Source organism: Phaenicophaeus curvirostris, chromosome 6, assembly GCF_032191515.1.
Source record: "Phaenicophaeus curvirostris isolate KB17595 chromosome 6, BPBGC_Pcur_1.0, whole genome shotgun sequence".
Lineage (NCBI taxonomy): Eukaryota > Metazoa > Chordata > Aves > Cuculiformes > Cuculidae > Phaenicophaeus > Phaenicophaeus curvirostris.
Window position 1 is genome coordinate 22175020 of NC_091397.1, and position 19088 is coordinate 22194107.

A 19088-nucleotide genomic window follows, 5' to 3' on the forward strand; every position below is an offset into this window, starting at 1 on the left:
AATAAAAGTCTTCTCAATCCGCCTGTTGAAACCAGATACTTAATTTGATGTTTTCATAACAGGTATTTGATGGTCATAGCGATGAAGCACCACTTCTCAGAAAACTCTGTGGAACACAGCGTCCTGCTCCTATCACATCCTCCAAGAATGTGATGTATATCCGACTGCACTCTGATGCAACTGTTCATCACAGGGGCTTCAGTGCTCGCTTTACTGAAGGTAATTTTGTCACTTACATTAATGCATCTTTAACTAATCACCAGTTTGTTTGTAATAGACACAATCTTTTAGCACAGCTGTACATGCAGCATACCAGTGTGCATCTTTAACAGAACTGATTTTTTCTCAATTGTAGATTAAATAATTTAAAATCTAAGGATCATCTTTTTATAGCAAGTCATCTAGCACACATCAGTCAGCTCTTATTCCTCCTCCCAAGAGGGTTAGCTACCCAGCACTTTCCTGAGAAAAATATGCAACTGGCAGTTTCCACAGATTAGTGACAAAATAACATTTTATAAGCCTATCCATGCGCATGAATCTGAAAAGCTATGAAAGAATTCTGTGTGTTGTTGTTGATGAAGTCCATGGATTCAGGCCTGCAAACCCTGCCAAACACCAACTATCAAATTTCTGGAGGACTAATTGGTATTTTACATAGTTTCCTTTTTAATGAAAAATGACACCAACTGGGCAGAACTTTCCATGAAATTACATATTATTTGACATTTGGTGATTTTCTTTCATTTTTTCACAATCATTTGGAAGTATTTTTTCCCCAAGACATAGCCATTTCATTTTTGCAAAGGAAATCCCTTTCTCTCATTTTCTTCTCAGGATTCTTTTCACTATAAATTAGTACTTTTATCCAATATTTTTTCTTTGAAAATATTGTTAGAAATTATAAAGAAAAAGATGATTTTGCATCAGCAAAAATGTCAGTTACCCCAGTTATTGCAGTACTAGTTAGGTATCTAATTAGGCACTCCTGACCAACAGCTATGAGATCCTAATCTGTTAAACATTCTCAGGGCACATTTGTTGTACAAAATATGCCTGGTGAGCAAGTGTTCTGTATCTAAGATGAAGGCAACCCAGCTTCCCTCTTCCTGAGAAAACCCTGTAAGTCCCATGTCCTGCTGGGTTTCTTAGTCAGCACAGCACGATAAATTAATCTTGGTCTTTGATACCTTACTTCCCACCTTGCTCTTCAAAGCAGCAATGTATTAAGCTCAGATCTGGAGGTTTTATGATGAGTTAGTGTGCTTCAAAATGAGGTGTGGCAGCACTAAGCACTGCCAGCCAAAGCTGTGCAGTCAGCCAAGCTCTTGCACATGTGGAACATTTCACACAGTTGCAGTTTTGTTGATGCAGCACACAAGAGGATCATGCCAATACAATGTGATGCCATCCTTGGACACTGGAAGGCTCTGAAGAGTTTCTTATTATTTTTAACTCCCTAGTTGCCAACACAGGCAGATGATCAGAGAAATGGGTGTATGATTGCACTACCCTGAAACCGAATTCTTTGGCCCCGAGATTGAACTTCTGGGCTATGAGGAGTTGAAAAAGATGAGGTCTGTTCTCACATTACTCTGGCTTCTCTCAGATGGTCCGCCAGGTCCAGCATGGCCTGTGGATCCAGGTCAAGAAAGTACACCAGATGCTGGGAGTTAGTCCTCATGTCTCTTTTTCTGATAAATTACTGTTGTGAATTTTATCCTAATTTCATGTTGATGTAGCTTGTTTCATTTTATGTAATCATTTTCCCTACAGAATCGAAGATAGATGTTTTGTATGTGTAAATACTTATATGTATATGCGCTTGTGTGTGTGTTTCTTCTAAAGCTTGTGGAAGTTTCATTGAATCAGATTCAGTTGGGGCAGCAATTTCCTCTCCTCTGTATCCTGCCAAATACACAAACAATCAAAACTGCAGCTGGATTATTCAGGCTCAGGAACCATGTAAGTAAAAACATCTTTCATAGTTAGCTGGAATGACTAACATCCTCATCTTCTTTTCTGCAGTAACAATACAAAATTCCTCCTTTATTTCTGTAGGAAGTTCTGCATCCTGGTAGTTAGAAAGTGTGACTCTCGTTATCTGTCCTAGATCTGATTTTACTGTAGACTTTGTGCATAGTGAGGAAACAGTTTACAACTTTATCATCTTATCTGATTTACTGTGACCCAAGTGTTGCAATTATAAATAAGGTGTTGAGTACTATGTGAAGTTGGATTCACATCTAAGGACTTATATATAATTAAAGCACTTACACTTAGCTGACCTTATTTTGCTCTGCATTTTTCAAGCTTGAGTTGTATTAGAGCAAGTCTATACTGTTGACATAAGAAAATGAAATTTTAATTGAATAATGAGAGAAGGTATGGAGGAATTTCAATTTAAAATACAAATTGAAAAAGAACATCAACAGACTGGTCTTGTGCACATATGTGTGCCCTCAGATGGAGCGATTTATGATTGATCATAAACAACCAAATATTTTCCATCAAATAGTGATATTCCCTTTAATACTCAGTATTACCTTTACATTGTTTAAGATTCCTATAAGTATTTGCAATTAGGTAATAGTGTCCTGGTAACACCTTTTAAAAGAAATCCTTGGTTTTAATAGCAAATATGAACTTCAGTTGTTCATCTGATATTCAGCCATTGTTGTTAAAAATCATAGAATGTTCCAGCTCCATTTATAAGTTTAGCTTGCTAAATTATAAAATGAAACTCAGTTTGCCAAAGAAAACAGCTAAACAGAGATTAGGAGGTAAGCAGTATTTTTTAGTATAAGTTCTTCTACAAATATATGAAAAGGACATAATTAAAGCTGTTCCTCACCTACACAACATTTGTTTTTAAAGACAATCTTTTCCTAGATCCATACTTAACAGTTGTGTCCTGATCTACATGGATAGAAGAGACTAGAAAAATGCTGTATAAAGAGTGGCCTATGTATATAGTGACTTCCACCAGCTCCACCACAGACTGCAGGTTATCCAGTACACGCGGCTCCGCTGTGGCAGTCACACAGTGTGACAGGGCCCAGCCACATGCAATAGATTTAGCCTATGGCAAACCACAGTACAGTTCCTGCCCTGCTTTTACTGAGAAGACCAACAAGTCTCCTGCTTTTACCTCCCACTGTGTTTTTCCTTTTTGCTTTGTATCCCAGGGACCTGTGTTGATAGCTGTAATTGATTGACCAGACAGGACACAAAAGAGCGCAGAACACAGACTACGTAGCTTGAATGCCAGTCAGTGGCACCCTGCTGAATGCAGTGCCTGGGTCCACAGCTGTCATTTTAGCTTATTCTAGCTAATTAATTGTAGCTTGGTGAGAAGCAAAATATTTGTCTCAAATTCAGGCTTGGTCAATGCGGGAGAAAGCTTAGTTATCATCTAAATCGGGAGACCGACTTGGTTGAACTGCACGGGAACCCTAAGGCCACAAGTAACTACTGCCTCAGAGTGGTGTTCTTCTTTCAGTTGTAACATCACTTTGCGGGCAAGCAAGACCAATAAGAGAGTCAAAAATACTCTGAGTCAGAATCTCTTTTTCAAGACATAACCTGCAGTCCAAGAGTGTGGAAAATCCAATTCTGTACAAATATAGCTGAGGGTAGTTAATGATTCTTTAACGAGTCCAATTGATGTATATAGAATGTTACAAAATGATGAAAGAACCAGCACTTTCTAAGCCTGGAGCAGGGCAGCATCAATTCACATTTTGTCTGGATCTATCATATGGATTGCAAAGGGACAGAAGGTCACAGATGTGTAGAAATAAGTTTTGTTTCTGAATGTGTGTAAATTTTCCATGCTGTATTTGCTGACACTTTCAGTATATAATGAAGCTGTCTGGATATTAGGAAATGTGTATGTGTTAAATCCTACACTTCTGAAGTCGATTGTACTAGAAAGTACTGAAATAGGAAGAGATTTACCATGACCTTTGCAGTAAGGATTAATGCACTTCCATCAGATTCACTCTACATATCAGGGATTAAACTACTTCAGATGTTGTGCTTTATAGGGACTGATTGACTTCAGGGGAGAAAAGAAAAATGGTACATTCATAGAATCATAGAAAAACCAGGTTGGAAGAGACCCACCGGATCATCGAGTCCAACCATTCCTATCAAACACTAAACCATGCCCCTCGTCCACCCGTGCCTTAAACACCTCCAGGGAAGGTGAATCAACAACCTCCCTGGGTAGCCTGTTCCAGTGCCCAATGACCCTTTCCCTGAAAATTTTTTTCCTAATGTCCAGCCTAAATCTCCCCTGGTGGAGCTTGAGGTCATTCCCTCTTTTCCTATCCCCTGTCACCTGGGAGAAGAGGCCAGCACGCTTCTCTCTACAACCTCCTTTCAGGTAGTTATAGAGAGCAATGAGGTCTCCCCTCAGCCTCCTCTTCTCCAGGCTAAACAACCCCAGCTCTCTCAGCCGCTCCTCATAAGGCCTCTTCTCCAGCCCCTTCACTAGCTTTGTTGCTCTTCTCTGGACTTGCTCCAGAGCCTCAACATCCTTCTTGTGGTGAGGGGCCCAGAACTGAACACAGTATTTCAGGTGCAGTCTCACCAGTGCCGAGTACAGAGGGAGAATAACCTCCCTGGACCTGCTGGTCACGCCGTTTCTGATACAAGCCAAGATGCCATTGGCCTTCTTGGCCACCTGGGCACACTGCTGGTTCATGTTCAGTCGGCTGTCAACCAACACCCCCAGGTCCCTCTCCTCCAGGCAGCTTTCTAGACAGACTTCTCCTCGTCTGTAGCACTGCATAGGGTTGTTGTGCCCCAAGTGCAGGACCCGGCATTTGGCCTTGTTAAACCTCATGCCACTGGACTCTGCCCAGCGGTCCAGCCTGTTCAGATCCCTTTGCAGAGCCTCCCTACCCTCCAGCAGATCGACACTTCCACCCAGCTTAGTGTCATCTGCAAACTTGCTAAGGGTGCACTCGATGCCTTCATCCAGGTCATTGATGAAGACATTGAACAGGGCTGGACCCAGCACTGAGCCCATGTCTACATGTTATTATTTCTACATGTTATTATTTCTCTGTGAATGCTGAACTTATTTTTATGTTTTACTCTTTGCTGTTGCCAGTCAACCACATCACACTCTCATTCACTGACTTTGATATTGAAATGAATGGACAAAACTGTACAATGGATTTTGTGGAGATTTTGGATGGGAATAACTATGAGGCTCCTCTTCAAGGTATTGTACCATTCCCTTGTTTATTTCATATGTGGAACTACACCCAGGTATACAAGAGAAGGTTTTCTATGAGTGTCCTCCTGTTTCATATATTTTCTCTGATCAAGGAAGCTCCTTGGCCACTCTGGCTAGAGGAGACCAAGGATGGAGGATAAGTCTTCAGTGTAAATGCCACAGTCCTCACAGACTCTGACTGTATTCCTACTAACCTGCAGTTTGTCTTTGTCTCCAGCTGCCTTTTCCTTCCTCCTCAGCTGAACAATACTGGGAACCAAGCAATTCAGTTTAAACTAAGTTCCCAGGTAACTGTACAATACCAGAATCTAACCCACACTCGTAAGCACAGTAAACATACGAGAAGAAAGCTGCAAATTTCTAGGAGCAGAAAATTAATTTTCCTCAAGCCATGGAAGGCCTGATTTTCTGCTTGTTCCTGAATTTTCTATAGCTTCCCCTGCCATCTCCATCCAAAGCCATAACCTTCAAGTAGCAGAAACAACCTTAAGTAGCAAAATTCAGTGCTTATATTGCCAGGAAGCCATGAGAGCACTCTTGCCACATGGTGGTCCTGACTCGCCTCGCATCCCCAGGGTTGCCTCAAATTCCTTTCTGGGAAATTAGGAATATCTGTGTTTGATTATGCTCTCTACTTTTGTTTAGGCTTCTTTGTCAGGAGTGGGGCTGCATTCAATTTAAATGGTTTGTAACTAAGAGCACAATTCTTTTTTTTTTTTTTTATCTCCTACACTTGGCTTTCACTTGGCAAGAGGACCAGGATGCTAGCTGCTATCTTTCTTTTTTGCTGTCAGATGCCTTTCTGCTAGATCGTGATTCATATTCCTAATCCCCATGTTGCAATCCATTACAGGAGACCTGGTCTGTTATTTGTCACTTGGTTTTTTTAACTCAGAAACCCATTGAGTGAAATGGAAACTACTGCCAGATATATTTGATGGGATTTTTTTTTAGTCAGATTGTATTTTCTGGATGGAAGTGAACACAAGGGAGCTCAGTGACAGAATAGCCAGTGATTAGGGTGTTTGGTGTACAAAAGGTCCTTCCTCTGTTGAAAAAATTTGCCACCAGAGTTGAGCTCTGCGCTACTGAAATGGAATGTTTCATTTTTATGTATATTGAAATGACAACCGCAATTGTAAGCAACAAATGTTATTCCTGGTTGCTGTCAGGAGTTAAAATCAATGTTAAATTAGCAATAGTAATTACATACTGAACATGCCTTATTCTCTCTGTGTCTTGTTTTCTTTCAGGCCGTTACTGTGGCACTACTATACCACATCCTATCACTTCTTTTGGTAATGCCTTGGTGGTGAACTTCATCACCAACAACAACAGCATTACTGCCAGGGGCTTTCATGCCACATATGCTGCATCCTCATCATGTAAGTCCATATGACAAGTCTTGCTACCTTATGCCTCTGACTTTTAAGAAAAAAAACAGATTCTGTATCTCTCTGTCTTTCTGACATTCCCACTATTAAGATCCCCTATTGCCCTTCCTCTTTTTGGCCAAGGTCTCAGCAAGTACATCAAGAAGCTAAAGAATAAGGAGACAAGAAGAATTGTTTTTTCTCGATTAGTAAATGCTATGGCTCTGTCAAGGTATTTTTTTGTGTGTCTGTCATCCTTCTTAAGCCTCTACTGTCTCCTTCTTATTGCAGCCTGTGGAGGTGCTTTTCACATGGAGAGAGGAGCTTTCAACAGCCCTGGCTATCCTGAGCCATATCCGCCCAACACCGAGTGCGTCTGGACAATTTTCAGCTCCCCTGGCAACCGGCTTCAGCTGTCCTTCATGTAAATGCATCACCAGGGGTTGTTATTCAGCCCTTTAACAGACCTGAAGGAAGGATGTTCTGTATTTATTAGGAAATGTAATTACCAGATGATAAAGCTGAAACATATTTTCAGGGTAACTTGGAAAGGGAACACAACAGTGGTTAGTGGCAGCTTGAAATCAATGTTCTCCTGTCTTAATCATTGCTTATATTAAGGCATATGTAAATAGGTAGTTTAACGTTTGAGCAATTTGGGATGCTGAGGAAGCCAGTTCTCCCTCACTTAAAAACAAGAAGAGGAAATTTAGCATTGCTCTGCCTTTTCTTTACAAAGGAAATTCCTACTGTTTCCTTACTAGCAGATTCGTTGTATTGTTTATTGTATAGTTCAGTAATATAAAGGGCCTAGATACTCTGCAGATTGTAGGGTTAAAGTTGATATTAAACTCTTCAAAATTTCTCCAGCAATTATAGCAATGCAGATACAACAAGGCCCAGGAGAGTACCTGTAGAAATTTTGTTTTCCTTTCAGCAAAGTTACTTTCCTTTGCAGACTTCTAAAATTGAAGCCATGTGCAATCCACAGGATAATGTGGAATTCTTCACCAGGATGGTTAAGTTGTTCTTTACCCAGGATGTGGGTATCTGAGCCTCTCTGTTTCCTGGCATCAAACAGTGGCTTCTGCCAAGAAGGAGCACACTGACTCTGCAAATCTTATCAAGAATGAGCAGGAATAGAAAAATAATTCTGAAACCTGCATTTACAGTTAATTAGGACAAAAGAAAAAATTGCTCACTAACATGCTGACTACTTAAAGTGCGATTTGTTAGACATGTACTGATTCACCAACACAATAGAAAAGATATTCTATTCCTCCTTTACTCACTGAAACAGAGTAAAAGTACTACAGCCTGAAAACATTTTCCAAAATATTTGGAACTAAATAATGAATAACAGCTTTTCCAAAGCAAACCAGAATTGTAGTGTGAAGCAGAAACTATCAGTGGAACATACATTTGGTTGGACAAAGTGTCACCAAGTTGATGTAAACTCCTTTTCTACAGTTCCACAAAGTTGAAAGGCAAGCTGAAAATACTGGAAAGCATGGAGTAATTGCATTAGAAAGCAGTATTAATTTAATTTAATTTAATATTAGGGATTTATAAGGTTTTTCTTGTATGAGGTGTTAATTTTCTTTAGCTCAGCCTGAACAGAAATGCCTGAGTTGCAATTTGAGAGTTAGCTTTAAATCAGTCTGAAGTATATCCAGATGAGTGGTTGGAACTGTTTTATAGCACATTTACACTGAAACACTTGGCTATATTCAGGACTGAAGGGGAGGAGTTGTTACCAGAAAATCAGAAAGCACAAATATTTGGGTCATTGGTTGTAATAGGCACTCTCTGAACCTTTCCTATATTCTGATAGCCTGCTTCTGAAAAGTACATTGTATTGAATCAAAGCACTTCACTTAGAATGACATAATGATTTTTAGAATACATTTAGCATTCAACTTGGTGCAATAATTAGGAATTTATAGTTTGATAACTAAATGCCATTCTCTTTCTAAGGCAAAAATTCCTTTAGAAGAGTTCATAGCAATTCTTATTACTATTTTGCACACACAGGTATATGAATCTCTGAGAGGCCAGAGAAACAGTAATATTTCATAATTCTGGAGAAACTGCTAAGAGGTGAGCTCTGAGGCGTTAACTACAAGTGAATCTAAGCCTCTTGCAATTGTTTTCTCATCAGTGAGTGTACTGAAATAATATAGATAGGAAGGGACTGCAAAGTGATTTATAAGGCTGAAAGTATTCTCTGCGCCCACTAGATGTGCATGCAGTAAATGGCCTGGGCTTATATTAAAAATCTGTATTATATATCAGTGGCTTTCTGCATTTCATGGTTGTTGCTGGAGAACCAAGAAATACTGCAAGGGTTTGAAAATTCTTTAAAAATTAAAACATCACAAACTGAAGCTGTCATAAAATAAGGGGCTAGAAAAGAGAGCCCTGTATAAGTAGCACTGCCAGGTGATGAACAGTGACTTCTGGTTTCTAGGTTTTGTTGCTTCCCTCTTCTTAACTTTTACAGTAGGATACCAGCTACAGCTACAGGGGGGACTAGCACCTTGGCAAGACAAACTCTGAAATATGTGCCAGTCACACGCTTGCTTATGCTCTTCTATTGCAATTGAAACAGAGACTTCCAGATGGAAGGTAGTACCGGCTGTACCAAAGATTACCTGGAGATTCGTGAAGGGAATTATACAGGCACACTGGCAGGACGATTCTGTGGGAAATCGTTGCCTTCAAATTATACGTCTACGGTTGGACATGTCCTGTGGGTGAAATTTGTCTCTGACAGCTCAGGCACTGATGTTGGCTTCAGGGCCACATTCTCTCACTGTAAGTAAACATTATTGAATTGAAAGCTATTGTTCCTTCATATGACTTCCAAAATGATTCCAAAAAGTGATCTTTTGGCCCTTTATATTCTATTGGAAAATGTTTCTTGATGTCAGCAAAGCTATGAATTCACTTAACAATATTTTGTAAAATAGCTTCTGAATGTGAAAAGATGCTCTAAAACATGTTAGAACAGAACTCTTGTGTATGTAAGTATATTAAGTATAACCTAGTTGGAAGAATTACAAATGACATTCTATCTTTATAAATTATCATAACAGACAATATTTTTTTTTCCGATTTGAACATACTATCCTCCAGAAGAAAGAAAAAATTCCTTGAATTACAGAAAATAGTATGTTCTTTATTTCACTGACTGTTCTTTAACAGTTTATCATGTGGTTTTCAGATTCTTCCATCAGCAGTATTGGGTTATACAGATACAAACAAGAGCTATGTACTAGCAAATTCTATGGCAACCAGAGTTTGCCAATAGCTTGTTAGAGGTATCTGGTATCTTTAATACGTGAGAGTAATCAATGGTATTCAATGTTTATGTTGCCATTTATTAGGCAATTAACAAATTAGGAGAAAAGGATTTCTTTCTCGGCTCTCCATTTTGCTTTTTGAGTATGTCAGTGTCCCTCTTCCAGTTTTGTACCTCGATGTCATCAACTAGAGAGCAGAATCAGAAGAAAATGAAATTATGCCAGTTTATAGATCCAAAGTATCAAGAGACAGTGGCAAACAACAGTCAGACTTGCTGCATGAACAGACTGCTGAAGCTAAACATCACAGCCATTCTGATTATGCAAGCTAGACTACTAATTATTTTCCTTACTTTGAGACTTCTGCTACTTATTTTCAAAAGGAATTATCAATAGGTCAGAGCTCAATCAAATCAGAACCATTTTTACCTGAACACCAAGGCATTTAAAAAAAATTATTATTTAATGCTTCTTGGGAAGAAATGAAAATGAAGTAGGTAGAGTCAAGGGAGAATTTAGATCTTCCCAGCGCCCCTGTATGCAGAGCCACATGGCTCAAATGAAGTAATTTCCTTCAGATAAGGGCACAGTGCATCCATTACAACAGGAAAATAATTAGATGTGCATCCAAGGACTGTCTGAGACACAAGTCTAAGCCTCACAGTGCTGTCTAGTTCTAAGTAAATTAAGTCTGGTGGACTGAAATGAAAGCTATATTCCAGGTTGGGCCTCAGTGCTTCTTTTAATCTATGTGAATTAGAGGCATTAGTTGTCTCATTCTTGTTTTTCAGTGTATGGAAACGATATTGTGGGGAACCGAGGACAAATAGCTTCACCACAGTGGCCCAGAAGTTACCCTTACAATTCCAATTACCAGTGGCGAATAAGTGTTAATGCTTCACAAGTTATTCATGGCCATATTCTGCAGATGGATATCGAAAATCATCGCGGATGCCATTATGACAAACTAAAGGTGATTTCATTGTGAAAAATTGTTTTATTTCAATTGACTTAAATAAAAACTATGAATAGAGAAAACAGCAAGAGGAATAGGAAGAATTTCTGAGGATCTGTTGTGGTTTATTGTTTTTGCTATGTTCTCTTTTCAGTCATTAGTAGTTATAGGAGAGGTTACATACTCTTCGGCTCCCTGACAGCTATTTCTGATTTGTAAGTTTGAAACTTAGTTAAAATAAGTCCACAATGGTGCAATCCTGAATTATCAAATCCAAGCCTTTCAAGTCAGATACCAGATTGAACTTTTCTCTGTGCTGGTTCAGTTGAGGACAGCAGTAATGATAGTATCTTAGTGCCTCTAAGAATGAGGGTATTTTAAAATCCTATGAGGAACAATCCTTTTCTTGCACCTTCTTTGCTCTCTGCATCAGGAACTTGCTATTGGCAATAAGGAGGTACCTTGTTTCTCTTTACCCTCCTATAATACAGTCTAGCCTTTTCACCAAGCTAAAAAATACAGCACGCATGGTGCTAAGCAAACTGGGCAACAACTTCTTTCTGAACTTAGCTAAACATAACTACATAGTTAACTAAGGTAAACATCTTGTCATTTTTTTTAACCAACTGATTCAATGATTATCATTTCTTTCATATTCATGAAAGGGAAATGTAATACTAGTTCAATATATTTGGTATATTCAATTAATTATTACTTCACTTATTTCCAAATGTAATGTTAGTTGAAATGGTAATATAACTTTTTCCTTCATCTCATGTCAGATTTTAACAGCATTTTCTTCTAACTCAGTCTGCCTTTCTTTGTCTGTCCTTATGAAAGCAAAAATAGTTTCTTAAATTAGCTAGACATTCAGCAGATGTGAATTAGCCTGACCTTTAACCTTACTCAAGGATCAGATCTTCAGTGTAATGTTCCCATTTATTTAATATTTCTGAGCTTTCTCTACTGGACATTTTTTATGAGAGGAGGAGGACTAAAACACAAATAGGTTTGAAAGGTGACAAAAAAGAAATATCTTTTAACCAGCCAGGATTTTGGCATATAAATACATAAAATGAAGAAAATATTATTGTGTATTTATTTGATAGAATTTAAAATATATGTACTCCTCAGGGGGAAACGTAAACTAAAAGTGAAAAGCAGTGCCTTTTTTTTCTCCTGCATATTGTGTTGGTTTTTTTCCTCACCAAGGAACAAGATTGTACTAGTAGATTTTTTTAACATGAGAGGTCAGTCCATATCCCCAGCCCTGTGGTGGGGAATGAAATGAATTTGATGGCTTACATTCAGCTCCTTCTTCTTCAATCTATTCTTAGCAGAATAGATTGGAAAGGAAGATTTTGTTCTGGTTTTTTTTGTTAGAGAGGTTTCTCTCTAGCTGGGATTTGCTGAAAGATCCCTCACTCATTTATAGAAGGTAATTTTCTCCTTGGAAACTTGGTGAGTATGGGGCAGATGAAGATCTGCATGTGTGAGGAACAACACCATTCTTCTCTCTGCAGGTTTATGATGGACCCACCATTAATTCTCGTCCTATTGCAACATACTGTGGTGCAGACCCTGCTTCTTTTGCATCTTCTGGCAGTTCAATGACAATCCAGTTCCAGTCAGATTCAACCGTGACTGGAAATGGCTTTCTTTTGGAGTGGTATGCAGTAGATGCTTCTGCTGTTCCACGCTCCATTGCTAGAGGTGGGTTTTCAGTTGACTGTCTGGTTTAAAGTGATGTAACCAGTGATATACTAAGCTTTACTTAAAGAATTCCAAACCAACTTCCCCATCAGAGAAAGCTCTAGCTACTAATAGAGGGAAAGCTTTCTATGACATTTTAATTAAGTGTTTAAAGAGCTTTTTAAAACAATTTCTAGGGACTCTCAGATAGATCAGCTATACTGTTTTACAGTGTATTAAAAATAAGGATGTTGCTAGAGGGGAATTTTTCTCTATGCAGGTATTTCATGAATGCTAAATATTTTATATGCTTTCATGAAAAAGTATCCATCTTGAAATATCATTCTTAAATCACTGGCCATTGTGATATAAAACTTTTTACTCTAATGCATTTCATATGCATTATTTCATATGCAATACTTCATATTATTTCATATGGTGAAGGGGCTGGAGAACAGGCCTTATGAGTAATGGCTGAGAGAGCTGGGGTTGTTTAGCCTGGAGAAGAGGAGGCTGAGGGGAGACCTCATTGCTCTCTATAACTACCTGAAAGGAGGTTGTAGAGAGGAGCGTGCTGGCCTCTTCTCCCAAGTGACAGGGGACAGGACAAGAGGGAATGGCCTCAAACTCCACCAGGGGAGATTTAGGCTGGACATTAGGAAAAAAATTTTCACAGAAAGGGTCATTGGGCACTGGGACAGGCTACCCAGGAAGGTGGTTGATTCACCTTCCCTGGAGGTGTTTAAGGCACGGGTGGACAAGGTGCTAAAGGGCATGGTTTAGTGATTGATAGGAATGTTTGGACTCGATGATCCGGTGGGTCTCTCTTCCAGCCTGGTTATTCTGTGATTCTATGATAACCATAAATAAAGAGAATGTGCCCAATATAATCATGTACCTCTGACAAATACTTCCTGGGAAGAGAGAGAATGCTTCTTATGCCATTGATTTTCTCTGAGCGAGTTCAATGAGAAAATGTTAAGACTAATTAGGACATAGGGCACTGTCTTCATTCTAAATCTAAAGGCTGATTTCCGAGCACAGAACGACTAAGGATCTTTGGTACTCTGCAGGATAGTGGCAGTATGTAATGAGTTTATGTGCTGGGACAGCACTGGGCCACTAGATATCCCAGCAAGGACTCTGTCTTGACTTAAACTTTATGTAAGACATTAGAAGTGGAGAAAGAAAAGTACTTCAATTTTAAGAGAGTCTAAATTGTTTATGTATTATTGGTTATGTATATGGCACTCCTTTCTGGCATGCAACCTGTGTTAGATACTGTGGTAGATGCTTCTAGGTCTTCTGCTAGCTGTTTCTTGTGGTAAAATAGATCATATCATCGCTGTACCAGGTAGCACAGGAACATCTTTATAGGTCAGGATTTTCAGGATTTATATTCCCAGTCCAAACTGATACAATGCTTGAAGAAATGCATACCTGTGGCTATACACATAATCACTGCGCCACCACTGTGCTTATTTACAGGGCCATCACCTTAAGTTATATGAGGAGAATGCTCAGTTTATAAAGAGGATTCTTTCATTTTTGTCATTTTGTATGTGACAGGTGCATGTGGAGGGGCTGTAACAGCTGAACAAACACCTTCCTTCCTCTTCTCACCGGGCTGGCCCAGGAATTATGGAGATTTTGCTGACTGTGCGTGGCTTATCAGAGCTCCTGGATCCACTGTGGAGTTCAATATCCTGTCTCTAGACATAGAATCTCACAGCTCGTGCAACTATGACCAACTTATTGTCCAAGATGGTGAGAAGCTACTCTTGCCCTGTACTGACAGCTTGCAATAGATACCCATGGTCCCAGTACCTGGAATTCTCATGTCCATTGAGCTTAAGCAGTCTAGATAGCAATGAAAATTTAGCATGCTCTAAATCAGTATTCCTCCTCTATGTTCAGACATTCTGCTAGAGAAAATAAAACCAGCGAAGTCTAGCAACATATTTGTTGGTCTATAAATATTTTCTCAACCTGTGTGGAGTTAAAGATCTTGAAAAGCACCTGGCTGAAAGTATGAGCCACAGCAACCAACAGGCAGGTGTGAACTGGTTTGATTCACACCAATATGTCTTCTTTTGATCTCAGGAGAGACTAGTCTTTCTCCAGTGCTGGCTACTGTATGTGGGCGAGAACCTCCTGGACCAATAAGATCAACAGGAGAGGCAATGTACATCCACTTCACATCAGATGGAAGTGTCACTGGAGCTGGGTTTAATGCCTCTTATCACAAAGGTAAGATATGTTTGTCTTCTGTCCCAGATAAATGTCTGCCTTGCTGCTAACAATGAGTAAGGAAAGAGAAGACTGACATTTTAACAGCTGTCTGCAGTCTATCTAATTAATCACACATACCAATTGTTCACTTCTCATGAATATGCATTAACAAATGACTGGATCTGCGAAGGTAAAATTTGGTATTTTCCCAGCAACATAATACAACAAAGCATGATTCAACCAGACCAATCACTTTTCATAATGAAGTGCGTGCCTAAATTTATAACATCTTAACTGAAGGTTGAAAGAGTGCTCAACTAAGAGACAGAATAAATGGCTCAAAGCATAGACACAAAACAAAGAGAGACAGATGCAGAAAGTTGTGTATATTCTCGCAGGAATGTCAGCAATTTCCAGAGGCTCTTCTCCCACACGCACGCAGGGATGTTAGCATCTTCCTGAGTAGGTCAAGGCAGCAAGGAAGGTGTTATGATAACAACGGAGAGTTTTTTTATGGCTGACATCTTGAGTAAATGACAGAGGCTTAGTCCACGTCTGTAAGCAATGTAGTCAGACAGTGTAGTAGTATGCTCATGCCATAGAAGGTCCTTGGCGTAGCTGCCTGCTTACTCTTCTGTCAAGTCTGAGAACTGAGCTTCACTGTCAAGAAGTTTGGTATGTGTCGACTTGCTTGTATTTAGGTGATCATTCACTGTGTGCATTGCTCTATGCTCCTCAACTCTTCATATACTTGCTTCAATATTTGCTTTTACCTGTTACATCTTCCTTCTAGGAGACAGGGTTTTTCTGTAAATGAGTATGTGAACAGTTCATGCTAATATTTTTCTCTTGGTTTCGACTCCTTTTTCTCAGGTTGTGGAGGCTATTTGCACACAGGTAGTGGTGTGATAACATCTCCCAACTATCCTCAAGACTATGCTCCTAATCTGAATTGTTCCTGGCACGTGGTAGTATCCTCTGGATTTATCATTGCTGTCCATTTTGAACAGCCTTTCCAGATTATGAGTGAGGATACTTCCTGCAACCTTGGAGATTATATAGAGGTGAGGTTATTTGCTAGGTCGCCATATCCTTAAAGCTATTGAAACTACTGAATCTTATAGATTTCAGTGTCAGTAAGGCAGCCCATGTAGTGAGGGGGTGGAAATACCAGAGAAAAATAACCATCAAGATTATCTCCCTCTCTTCTTTATTGCTGTGTATTAATTAATCATTAGGCTATTGCTTTTCCCCCATGGCTGGAAGCATTAAGATGGTGTGTGCTCAAAATTGACATTCCAGGGCTGTTTGCTTGACGTGACATTTCTCTTCTTCTAGTTGAAGAATGGGTTAGATAACTCTGCCCCACCTCTGGTGTCGGAAGGAAGGAATGGACGGTTTTGTGGAAGCAACCCCATCTCTACCATGTATACCACAGATAATCAGCTGTTTGTCCACTTCATTTCTGACAGTAGGATTGAGGGTCAAGGATTCAAACTGAAATATGAAGCTAAGAGTCTAGGTAAGTATAGGAAATAAATTCTGAAACACAATAGACATAACTTGGAGCTTGTCCTCTTAAAGGAGGTACTTGTTCTAAGTCCCAATACTGGTAAAAACCGATATCTGCAAAGATGTCCTATTTTCTTCTTTAGTTCATGACTTCTGATTCTATTCTCAAATTTCTCTTTTTTAAAGAGAGCCAGCTCGAAGTCACAGAACTTGAAAATATTAAAGTTAAAAAAAACCCAACTTATGGGGAACCCTTTAGCAGAGGAGTAGCATCTATATTTTGAAGGAAGTGTTCAAAATTCATACGGGAAAGCAAAAAAAAACCTGGAAACAAGAAAATTATTTTGCACATATAGCACCTAGTGCAAGTGCCTAAAGATGTCAGGAATTATTTAGGCTAGTGTGTCTGGAAAGGTGGTAACATTTCTCTCAGATTTTACTTTCTGCTGAGAAAATAACATTCCCTGCCAGAGCCTACTTTGTTTTTGAAAGAATGAAAAAAATGGAGACTCACGTCAGGGACTTTGTATTTTAAGTTATTCCACTGTATTCATGACACATGTCACTTGTGACATGAGAAGACCTCCTGTTAAACAGTGTGGCTAAACATAACTAAGGCAGCCTGGCTTCTACTCAAATTTTTAAGTGCTTGTTTTCTGTGTACTTTTCCCTGCTTCCACAAAAAAATTGTTCTTAGCATTACTTCAGGGGATCCATGAAGCGAATGAATGAAGCTGTACAAGACTATTCATACCACTTTCATTTACGAAACTCGATGAAAACCCTGTGTTAAACACATGGTGCTAGAATATGGGGAGGGGCAGGGGTGTGTGTGTGTGCATGACAGATGCTCTATCTGGCTTTCCTCACACATCCATTATTGTCTCAAATAGACATTTCAAAATTTGGAAATCAGAAGCAGGACATGATTCACAGAAACATTGATGGGTTCTGACTTGGAGGCTTTCTAGTTCTTGGGAACTGGGGTGGTAACAAGGCAAGAAATATGTTTCCTACTTGGTTTAGAAGCAATCCAAGGAAGAGCTAATAGCAATTTAATTCAGGGCCCTAGACGTATGGAAATTGTAGAACAGAATCACAGAATCATTTGGTTGGAAAAGACCTTTGAGATCATCAAGTCCAACCATACCTGCTCATTGCTAAGCCATAGTATGAGGAGGGCTAGATAAGCAGGAGAAGGGGAACATAGGATTCTACTGCTTTAAAATGTTCTCCCACAGCAATCAGTTAAATGCATTTGTTTTTGATATAACTAGATGACATTGAAAGGAAACTGAATTGGAACATAGTGATAACGCATGTTTTGATTCCTCATCCATTTCCTTAACATGTTTTTTTTTATTGGTGCTCTTTTCTTCCCCAGCTTGTGGAGGGAATATTTATATCAATGATTTCAATCCCAGTGGATATACATCTTCCCCCAACTATCCGAGCAATTATCCTCCACATGCTGACTGTGTCTGGACCATAACTGCTCCTAATGGACATGCAATAGAGCTGCAGTTTGAAGATCAGTTTTACATTGAACCTTCACCAAAGTATACATCCACATATTTGCCTGTGTTTCTTCAGAGACTCCATTCTGATTATTCTTTCCCTGTCACTTTCTTTAAATCCTCCCAGAGCACACTGTCAGATTAACAATCAAATACGGTCAGGAAATTTTTGAGAGAGGGATCACTGAAGCTATTAGGCCAATGGTATACATTCCTAGGACTTTGCAGTGCATGACAGAAATGAATATAACAGACAAAGGAAGCATTTGGTAAAAAGATGCTTTCTGTAAAATCTGTGCCCTCTAGTACTTTCATATTCTGATTTTCAGTCATTTTGACTCTCAACACTTTTAAATCAAATGGATTACCACCACAACTACTTGTCTCCCTCCTCCATTGCCTGTCTGCTGATTTGCAATGGGTCTACATGTTTTACACCCCTGCCTGAAGCATAAAACAAGGCTTAGTTTCCAGCTGATATAACTTCATTGATTTGGGACTGGACCACTACACAATGAAGGTGACCCTCACCCGTGAGACTATGTCCAGAAAAAGTGCTGCAGGATGGAGAATCTCAAAGGTGTTGTTTCTCACTGGCTTCCCAGGAGACTGCATCATTCAGAAGGCAAAGTAGTTACTTAAGATATATCAGGTATCTCTATGCCCACCTAAGGAACCCCCCAGGTTTGAATTTTTATTCTCTTTTACATCAGTCATCAATTAGTCTTAGTAAGGAATATCTGCTGAATCTGAAGGGCACCAAAAAATATGTCAAAGACTGTTACAACTACTTTACCAGTGCTGTTAATACCCCTCCCCAGGACCTGCTTCTCTCAGATCTGATGTGATTATAGAATGGTCTTGAAATGAACCTTTCTCAATGTTTCCAGCACTTGTTTTGATTCAAATATTACCTAAGTGTCATTAACTCGTTGATTCTGTCCTGGTCACGCTGCATGGAAATTGATCTAATTCACTATAGTTTCTTGGCTTTGTACACATACTGAAATGATTTCAGACTGTTACTGCTATGTATTGAACAGAAAATACTCTCCTCTTCCAGCTGCTCTTCCAGTTACCTAGAGGTACGCAACGGCGCCGACTCTACTGCCCCCATCATTGCCAAGCTGTGTGGAAGTTTGATGCCAGGCTCACAGACATCCTCAGGAGCTGTCATGTACCTGAGGTTCAGATCTGACAGAAGTGCCACACACGTGGGATTCAATGCTAAATACTCTATTGGTAATGCTT

At 39.4% G+C, this 19088-nt stretch overlaps 1 protein-coding gene across 1 annotated transcript in view; it reads left to right on the forward strand.

Moving 5' to 3' along the window:
• CUBN (cubilin) overlaps positions 1 to 19088 on the forward strand; it is a 140709-nt gene that overhangs the window by 77594 nt on the left and 44027 nt on the right. Inside the window, exons 32-45 of the mRNA XM_069859559.1 lie at positions 63 to 219; positions 1849 to 1965; positions 5123 to 5236; positions 6505 to 6636; positions 6916 to 7048; positions 9236 to 9441; positions 10721 to 10902; positions 12408 to 12597; positions 14146 to 14343; positions 14680 to 14826; positions 15682 to 15872; positions 16147 to 16330; positions 17705 to 17879; positions 18901 to 19079. Coding sequence (XP_069715660.1) covers positions 63 to 219; positions 1849 to 1965; positions 5123 to 5236; positions 6505 to 6636; positions 6916 to 7048; positions 9236 to 9441; positions 10721 to 10902; positions 12408 to 12597; positions 14146 to 14343; positions 14680 to 14826; positions 15682 to 15872; positions 16147 to 16330; positions 17705 to 17879; positions 18901 to 19079 — 2305 coding nt within the window. The remainder of the gene's footprint in view (positions 1 to 62; positions 220 to 1848; positions 1966 to 5122; positions 5237 to 6504; positions 6637 to 6915; positions 7049 to 9235; positions 9442 to 10720; positions 10903 to 12407; positions 12598 to 14145; positions 14344 to 14679; positions 14827 to 15681; positions 15873 to 16146; positions 16331 to 17704; positions 17880 to 18900; positions 19080 to 19088) is intronic.